General features: G+C 50.3%; 1 protein-coding gene across 5 annotated transcripts in view; it reads left to right on the forward strand.

Annotated features, from left to right (window-relative positions):
• Window positions 1–10,000, forward strand: part of foxp2 (forkhead box P2) — a gene marked incomplete at its 5' end in the record, with an annotated part of 56,125 nt that overhangs the window by 26,244 nt on the left and 19,881 nt on the right. For all 5 annotated transcript variants that reach the window (XM_080538597.1, XM_080538598.1, XM_080538599.1 and 2 more), the window contains 2 exons: window positions 1,831–1,935; window positions 9,295–9,382. In XM_080538597.1, coding sequence (XP_080394723.1) covers window positions 1,831–1,935; window positions 9,295–9,382 — 193 coding nt within the window. The remainder of the gene's footprint in view (window positions 1–1,830; window positions 1,936–9,294; window positions 9,383–10,000) is intronic.

Here is a 10,000-nt window from a genome sequence, read left to right on the forward strand (position 1 = left end):
CCCAGGGACAAGGAGTGTGTTATTGAACGCACGTTCGCTTTACACCATATCAAACGCATGGAGAGGCAGGTAGGCAGGCAGACAGCCAGGCAGACAGCACAGGCAGACGCACGCGCCATCTCATCGCCGCACGCCAAAGCTAGACCTCCGTGTGCATTAAGTATTTAAGTATTTTCTTATTTTTCTTCTTCTTTTTTTGTTTTTTAAATTACCTTCGCTCTGCTGCGGGGTTTTCGCCATGTAAACAGAATACGTGATGCCAAGGTAGCGTTAGCGTTCCAGAAATGTTCAACCCCCCCCCCCCGCCTCCCCTCTCTCTGATGCAACTTTGTTTTTTTGTTTTTTTCCTTCTTCCGATGCTACTTCCTTGTTCGGGGTGTGAAACCCTGTTCACACGTATCTGTCTATCTGCTCCATGCATTATTCAAACGCCTGTTTCCACAATATAATAAGTAGCTAGCGTAGCCGCCGCCGCCGCCACCGCGGCAGGGAGACTTGACTGGCGGTGGATGTGTTGTGTAATTGGTTTAAAGTAGATGCTATCTCCACCGGCACTAAGAGGGGCTTGAAAAAGATATCTTTAGAAGCAGACATCCCCTGGAAAAAAGAGAGGGAGAGAGACAGAGAGGGATATAGAGAGAGAGAGAGAGAGAGAGAGGGAAACAGAGAGAGGAGGAGGGGTAGAGGGAAGAAAAAAAAGAAAACACTTTTTATCTCCTCGTGTCCCGGGGGTGTTTGGAGGCTCATAATGATCGAACAAGGAGTATTGTCAAGTAGGGCTGCTTACTAACACGCTGCAGATCGATGAGGGGAAAGCCTCCGTGTAAAACGCTGTGTGAGCTTCCCCCCCCCCCGCACGCACACACACACACACACACACACACACACACACACACACACACACACACACACACACACACAACCGCACCAGCGGAAAAGCCTAAAGGTTAAACTGTCAGCTTTAATAGGATGTGCTGTCTACTCAGGGTCATAACTTATTTGGGCGCCATTTCCGAGCAGCGCCCCCCCCCCCGCCTTTGTCCTTAAAAAACATAAGTTACAAGGAATAATAATCTGCTGATGAAAATTATATGTCTGTCTGGATTTTTAATGTTTACTTGAAGACCCGGTAATAGCTTTCCAAGCTGAAATGAGGGGTGGTGGAAAGAGAAACAGGGGGGGGGGGGGGGGGGAGATCTCCCCTCTATGAATTTGGGTTGGTGGACGACAGACGCTTCTAACACGTTTGGTATGACCCTCTGAGATAAGCCAATCAATAGTCAGATGTTAGCCCACAGTCTGTGTGTGTGTGTGTGTGTGTGTGTGTGTGTGTGTGAGTGTGTGCGTCGTTGCGTGCCTGTGTGTGTGCGTGCGTGCATGTGTGTGTGCGTGCCTGTGTGTGTGCCTGTGCGTGCGCGCGTGCCTGTGTGTGCGTGCCTGTGTGTGTGTGCGTGCCTGTGTATGTGTGCGTGCCTGTGTGTGTCTATGCGTGTGCGTGTGCGTGTGCGTCCTCCATTATAAACAGTCACACTGACTTCCGTCCTCATGCTTTAATTGGGCTCCTTCCCTCTCAGCCTTGGCAGTTGAACTACTCAATAGAACACAGCAGCGTTGACCTGCTCTGACCTGCTGCTGTCTCTGAGTGGAACCTGACTGCTGACTAGCCCCTCCAGCTATTATGGCTTTTGTGATGAATTTGACGCCAATCTCACCCCCCCCTCTCTCTCTCTTTCCACCCACTCCATCTTTCCCTCTCTCTCTCTTTCCCTCTCTCTCTCTCCACCCACTCCATCTCTCTCTCTCTGTCTCTCTCTCTCTCTCTCTCCTCAGTTCTCTACATGAGGACAGCGGGGCGTCCCACTCCCTCTACGGTCATGGAGTGTGCAAGTGGCCGGGCTGCGAGAGCGTGTGCGAGGACTTCGGACAGTTTTTGAAGTAAGTCCAGACCAGAGGGTCTCCTCATACTGTACACTGCTGTTGTCCTGCTGAAAAACTGGGTTCCAAAAGGGTTCCAAAGGGTTCTACCGTACATGGAACCCCCCCCGCCAAAAAAATATGGTTGACGTGGCAACAACCAAAAAAATGGTTCTTCAAAGGGTTCTCCGTGGTGACCCCAAAAACCGGTTGACGTGGCGACCAAAACGACGGTTCTTTCGAAGGGTTCCTGTCGCAGGGTTCTAGGTAGCAGCTAACAGGAGATGGAGCTCCAGGCCAAACGCAAAGGCCCCCCGAGGAGGTGTGAGTCAGGCGTCTGTCACGTTGCCACGACACTCTGGTGACTCTCTCTCTCCTCTCTCCCGGAGAACACACATCTCATGTTCCGTCGTATAACAGTTGCCGTTCATCACCTGAGACGAGTTTAGCTGCTGGTGGATGTTTTCAGTCTCTGTGTTATGAAATGTGGAGGCATGTTATGAGCGGCGCCTTTTCCACAGTACCAGAGAGTTTCTCTGTTCCCTGAACAGATCTAGCAAAGACATAGACATGCCTCTCAGAGGGACTTACAACGTACTGACAGACTGACTGACTAACTGACTGACTGAGTGACTGACTGAATGACTAACTGACTGACTGACTGACTGACTAACTGACTGACTGACTGAGTGACTGACTGAATGACTAACTGACTGACTGACTGACTAACTGACTGACTAACTGACTGACTAACTGACTGACTGACTGAGTGACTGACTAACTGACTGACTGACTGACTGACTGACTGACTAACTGACTGACTAACTGACTGACTGTCTGACTGACTGCTGACTGACTGACTGTCTGTCTGACTGACTGACTGTCTGTCTGACTGACTGTCTGTCTGACTGACTGACTGACTGACAGACTGACTGACAGAAAGGCAGCTCACTACAATAACGCCAGGTTTGAACGACCATGGATTTACACCAACACCACACACAGACACCCCCCCCCCTTTTACAGACAGGTGGGGGCCCCAGGGAGGGGGGTTTGGGTAGGGGAAGGGAGGGGGTTAGGGGGGGGATGCATTCACAATGGGCCTGCATTCACTGTTGTCATGGCGCAGCTAACAGAGTGAATGAACTCTTCATGCTCCATCAACAATTTAGTTAATTAGCTCATTTGTAATTGGCCGTCTTTGTGGCGGGGATGTTAGCGAGGGGGACATCAAAGAAGAAGGTGTTTGCTATAGCAGTAGATTACAGGTTATCACACCGCCCGGGCTCCCCGCTCAGGAGGAGAGGAGGAAGGAAAAGTGTGTGTGTGGGGGGGGTGGGGGGGGGGACAAAAAAGAAGGGAAGCCTTCATTAGAATATTCTAATTAGATTTGTAATTAACTGTGAAATAATGATCTCGCGTGCCAGTGTTTTTTCATGGGTGTAAAAATCCGTCGAAACTCACTTGGTTTTTTTTAGTCGGGCGCTAGCAGTAAACCCAGCGACGTGGAGGACCCTCAGCCTCAGAACCTGGGTGGATTTTAGGTCAGCCAAACCCAAAGACAGCTGGGCTAATTACACGACACAGTAGCGGGCGCGGGCGCTAGCGTGTGCGTTAAGGGCTAACGCGTGTCTGTGTGAACGGGAAACGAGTCCCCAGGTGGCTGCTTATTTACCGCCAGACCCCCACAAGCCTGACAAGATACTTAGCATTAATAGCATTATTTTCACACAATACCAACACCTTCAGAGGTACGCTCCTCCGCACACTCCAGAGACACGTAAGTGAATGGCGTTGAAATGTGTCTTAGCACTCGACGACAACTGGCTCGAATAATGTTGTGTGTTGTCCCCAGTGTATAAAGCAGCTAGGTGGATATCGGCAGCCGCAGGTTCTTTTGAAAAGGGAGACACGGGGGAGTCTATGGGGTATAGGTGTATGACGGCAGACGTTGATACAGTATATATACGTACCGTGTGTTCCTAACGTCAGTGGCTATAGGAGGCTAGGTGCTGTAAGCGGTGCGGTCGCTAGGCCTAGAGGAACCGAGAGGAACACGTTTGCCTTGCGGCTTGGGTTCCCGAGGCGGCCTGTGAGACGGCATGGCGGTCGAGGATTATCAGGCGTCGCTATAGACTCTCTCTCTCTCTCTCTGTCTGTCTCTGTCTCTCTCTCTCTCTCTCTCTCTCTCTCTCTCTACTCCCTCTCATTTCACTCTGTTAAACAAAGCTCCAGTCAATCCAGGACCGGTACGCCAGGGTTACCCCACACACGCCGAAACAGGGCCTACGTTTTGTGTACGGTACGGATCGAACGACCGGTGTAGCTTAGCTTCTTATCCAGGTCAGAGGGTTCACACGGCTGGAGCTAGGTGGTGGGTACACAGCCGCCGCACCGCCGGCTTCCTGTTCCCCTGTAATCCCCGCCCCCCCCCCACCCCGCCGCCCCCCGAAATGTAAACGCAACACACAGAAAAGAGGCGAGTCTCTGACGACTTCTGTGACAAGATGCTATAGGACGGAAACAACCTCTACCGGATCACCTGTCGTACGCCCCCCCCCCCCCCGCGTCCCCCCCCCCGCGTCCCCCCCCCCCCCCCCCCCCCCCCCGTCATCTGGGTTCCTACTGTAGCGTTGCATCCTCCGTGTCAAAAGACTCATGTACTGTAACCCCGCACATGAAGAAAAACAGACAGCAACAAAGCATCGCGGCGAACCGCGCGCGCATCAAAGATGGCTGCCTGTCTTGTCTGCCTGCCTTCTGCCTTGCAGGAGCGATTGTCGGTGTCAGGGAGAAGCGTTTCATGTTTTCGGGAGATGCCAGTCATCTCAGCATGCCGAGGAAGCCGGGGGTAGACTCACAGACTCACACACACACACACACACACCCACGCGCGCACACACACACACACACACACACACACACACACACACACACACACACACACACACACACACATACATACACACACATAGTTTAAACTGGTTTACATAAAATAGGTGTCAGATATCAAATGGCACTTAAGATGGTGGGGGGGGGGGGCGTTCAACCTAGCGGGCTGTTCGCTGGCGGTATAAACAAAACAGGAGAGACGCGTTTAGTAATCTTTTGTTGTGTTGCGGAGAGAAACTTGTCAAGATCAGCATTTTACCAGCATCTCGTCAGAGCCTCCTTTTAAGTGCGTTCACCTGGAGAGCTAGCCTAGAGGTGGCTGGCACGTCGGATTACCTCAGAAGTTCAAATGAAAATATTAGCGTGTGAGTGTTTTCTCGAGTGTAGGGGCGTCTGCGTGTGTGTGTGTGTGTGTGTGTGTGTGTGCGTGTGTGTGTTACCTGCCCGTGAGTGCATGTTGGTGCACGCAGGTGCATTCTGAATTGTTTAGGGGTGCGTATTCTTGTTAAGATGAAGGTTTTTTTGTTCCAAAACGAAAATAATTGATTCCACCTCTGGCTTTGTTTTGTAGATTGATGCCACAGCGCCGTCTCTGTCTACACGGCTTAGCGTTAGAAACACGCAATCACTGCAGAAACATTTCATTAATTCATATCACATAGATTTTACTATTCTATTCAGCATTATTATATAACGCTTTCTGTCTGGGCGCTCTCGTAGTTGTATTGATTTCCTCTCCTCTGCTACATTCTCTCTCTCTCACACACACGCACACACTCAGACGTACGCACGCGCGCACACACACACACACACATACACACACACACGCACGCACGCAAACACACACACACTTCAGAAACAGCTTGATTATCTCCCCCAATTAATTGGCTTCATCCTCATATTTTCATTCTCAGCAGCACACATATATGCATACCCACTGCCCAGACCTCCACCCTGCCCCGACACCACCAGCAAACCAGCCCCCCAAATCGATGCACCTCGCCAACGAGAAGACAATTTATCTGCCCCCCCCTTCCCCTCCCCCTCCCTCCCCCCCTCCCCATCCACTTAACTCTTCCCCTCTGTCGCCACAGATCCTTATTACCCAGCAGCCCAGAGAAATGGCATGCGGAGCCGCCAACCTGACCAGGGGTGTCTCTAAGCGCTTCTTAATTAAACCCACAAGGCAGTTCAGTCCAGGCAGACAGACCCCCCCCCCGGTCCCCCAACCCACCCCTACACACACACACACACACACACACACACACACAGCCCCCCCCCGTCCCCCCTGCACTGCCAGACGCCTGCCTGCCTGGCTGGCTGCATGGGTGTGACTCTTGACAAGACCTTTAAAGCTCAGAGAATTAGCTATGCAGCTCGACTGTACTGTGTGCTGTCTGGGGTGTGTGTGTGTGTGTGTGTGTGTGTGTGTGTGTGTGTGTGTGTGTGCGTGTGCGTGTGCGTGTGCGTGTGCGTGTGTGCGTGTGTATGTGTGTGTTCACCGTGTAAGAAAGTAGAGGAGGTCTTCAGAGGAAAGCCCTGCTTGGAGAGGGCCCTACAGCACCATCCATCTCCACCACAGCCCTCGGTGGTCTACACACACACACACGGACAATTAGCCCCCGCCGCGCTCCGAGCGCTCGTAGGGCCGGCCATTACCGGCCCCTCCGGTGTGCCTTTAAGACATTTCCATGTTGTTGCGGGACTCTCCAGTCCAGGTATTATGTGTTTTAATGGTCATCCAGGACAGAGAGGAACACCGCAGCGGAGCCTCGGAATAACAGTCTGGCGGAGACGCTCGGCCTCGTAAAGCAGGAACACCTCTTGGCTTTGTTTTTCGTGGAAGAGGCAGGGTATTTTTTTAATTTTTATTATTTATTTTTTTGGACGAACGTACGCCGGTGTATTAGCGTGGCCTCCCTGTCACTTCTCCTGTCAATCTCTCTCTTTCTCTCTCCCTCCCTCTCCCTCTCTCCCTCTCTCTCTCTGCCCATACTTTAACCGTGGCTTTGGACCCCTCACGTTGGTTATTCCCCCTCTTCTCAAAAACAAAAATCAATATGCCTGTAAAGTGACCATAAATTACCGGCGTCTCCAGAAGTGTTTGTTCAGAGCGGCGTGTGCGCAGGCGACCCCTCTCATCCCGCCCCTCACCTCTCTGTTTGAACTGCTCCGCAGCGGCTGGCTCATTAGGGGATACGCGGCGATGGAATCTAACCTGGATATCACGTCCATCTCTCTCTCTCTCTCACACACACACACACACATGCACCCACGCTAACACATGCACTCTCACTCTCTCTCTCTCTCTCTCTCCTCTCTCTCTCTCTCTCTCTCTCTCCCACCCTCCCTCCCTCCCTCCTTCTCTCTTTGTGCGGTGTGTTATTAATGCATAGTAGAGCGCGCAGCCATTTCAATATTTCATATGCTTGCAGTAATCTGGGTGTAATCGCCGCGCTAACTGGCCAGCAGAAGAAGGTGGTGTCGAGAGAAAGAAAGAAAAAAAGAACTATCAAAAAAAGCCCTTCTGCAACCCCCCCCCTTCCACTGTAAAAATAGGATAATAATAAAAAAACAGGCAATGGGAAGGAAACTTAATATTAATAAGATTTTGTTTAGTTTTTTTTTTTTGTTGTAAGGCAGCATCTTCAGGGATGGCGAGGCGCGGCAAGCCCACTTGGTGCGGTTGAAGCATCTGTAATTCATGACACCCGCCATACATCAAGTGCATAAGATAGCATTATGAGCATTCAAATGAAAAGGGTATTTGCAACATTAGTTCCCACTCTCCTGCGAGCGACATGATTAAATGATTAATGAAATGTCCCTTTGCATGCGCATTCTGAAACAGCAATTAGGCACGGACTGCAGAAGAAGCCCACCAGTCCAACCTCCCCCTGACTCCCTCCCCCCACCCCACCCCCCCTCCCCCCTCCTCCCCCCCTCTTTTAATGCTATCTCATTCTTGATTTATAATGGAAAATTTCGGAGCATTAAACCTGAAATGGTTACAAAAGCATAAAGGGGAGTTGAATGAAATGGAATGGTTTTAAATGTGCACCACCAAGGCCGTAATTGAAAGGTACTGAGACATTGTGATTACAAATGTCACATTCTGCCTTGATTGGCGTTCTGAGGCGGGCTGGTGAATACCTTGTATTGTTTTGCATATGGCAGATCAACAATGGTATGGGAAGAAAAATCCTAGGAACGTGTATGTGTGTGTGTGTGTGTGTGTGTGTGTGTGTGTGTGTGTGTGTGTGTGTTTGTACGCATGTGGTGCTTGTACATGTGTGTGGGTGTGTGTCTGTGTGTACACGCGTGCACGTGTGCGAGTGCGTGTGTGTGTGTATATGGACGCGCATGTGTTTGTGTGTTTGTGTGTGTGCATGTGTGTGTGTGCATGAGTCAGAGAGAGTGTGTGTCATCGAGAGAGAGAGAGAGAGAGAGAGAGAGAGAGAGATATTTAAGCTCCCACTAATGCACTGGAGGCAGTGCTGTAAATGATCATTGAAGGGTCTGCAAGCTAACCTGTAATTACAGGAAAAGGGAAGTGGCAGCTCTGGCATTTCACCACCATGTCTCCTCAACGGCTGCTTTGTGAGTTTGTCACCAGCCATAATTTAGATAGAGGCTCATTACCCAACATCACAACACTTTTCGCCTCCATCGCGCGTACGCACGCAAGCCGGGGAAGAAAGGTCTGTTTTAATGGCGAGGCTCTTTTGTGTCCTGCAGACAAAATCCAATCAAGAACAGAAGCGTCATTGACTGCTGCTGTGTGGCGGTCTGACGGTTTTTCTTATTCTAATGAAAGAAAAGGGACGAGCAGCCGGAGTTTAATACGTCTGCTTGGTGTGGCGGAGGGAGGGGAAAGCGTTTTGTTTTGTATTATTTCGTGTATTTCAATGTTGTTTCTCATGTTAAAGAAGTGGGTTTTCTTGGTGGGGCATGGGGGGGAGGGGGGGGGGGGGGCAAGTCAGGAATCTTGTTATTCTCCTTAGGCTTGTGTGTGTGTGTGGTTCCGGGATGTTCTGTCCCCCATCCTCCTCACCACAAAAAAACGGGCCTATTGTCTCACTGGGTTTACGTCAGATGTACAGCCAGAAAGGACTAGAACAATATCACATACTCTACAACAATATCACACACTGTACAACGTCGGGAATGATAGAATGAGTCGTATTGGCATCGATATCAACCACAAACCTGATGGTGATACTAGTAATCACGAAGACGGTAACTACAGCACCAGTGATTGTATTAACCATGAAACAATAACGTCAACGTGACTACTAGCACTAGAATTACTACTACTACTGCTAGTGATATGGATGATAGCTACAATTAGAACAGTGGCCATAACAATGCTACTGATTTTTCTAATGACTGGTTTTGGATGATGTCATTAACGACCTCTCTCTCTCTCTCTCCTCTGTGTGTCTGTGTGTGTGTGTGTGTGTGTGTGTGTGTGTGTGTGTTCTGCAGGCACCTTAACCACGAGCACGCCCTAGACGACAGGAGTACGGCCCAGTGTCGAGTCCAGATGCAGGTCGTACAGCAGCTAGAGATACAGGTACACACGCACACAAACACGCACACACACACACACACACACACTCACACACACGGCCGGGCTCCGCCCTGTACGTTGTGTAAACCAAGAACAAGCGTGTCTTTCCCAGTTTTGCGACTGTACGACCGCCATACCTTAGATAAACATTTCAATCTTCTCCTTTACCGTGTTCAAGTCTGTTGTCAAACGCAAACATATCATATATTTGTTGTAAGACTATTGCTTTCCATGTATTTGTTACTGTACTGCCTTCATGTAGGTGGAGAAGTAGAACACACCTACACACACACACACACACACACACACACACACAGGGGGATAGAAATAGGCACAACACACTGGAGGATATATACTGTACATATAGAAACCTGCTAAACAAAGGACTCCTCCATTCTGGGCCGGGCGAACACAACGCCATTATGGATGTTTTTAATTGAATTAGGGAGCGGGCCGCTGCTTATTTTCGCCCCGTTTTCTTTTTTCCAATTAATACGCCGCGCATCTCGTCCCCTGGTCGGTCCGTGTTAATTAAATGCACTTTGCACCTGAAGAAAGCGGCAGAAGGAGGGAGGGGGGGCGGGGGGGGGGGGGGGGGGGAACTATTTTCGGTAGGTGGAG

This window comes from Nansenia antarctica (assembly GCF_963989245.1).
Source record: "Nansenia antarctica genome assembly, chromosome: 8".
NCBI lineage: Eukaryota > Metazoa > Chordata > Actinopteri > Argentiniformes > Microstomatidae > Nansenia > Nansenia antarctica.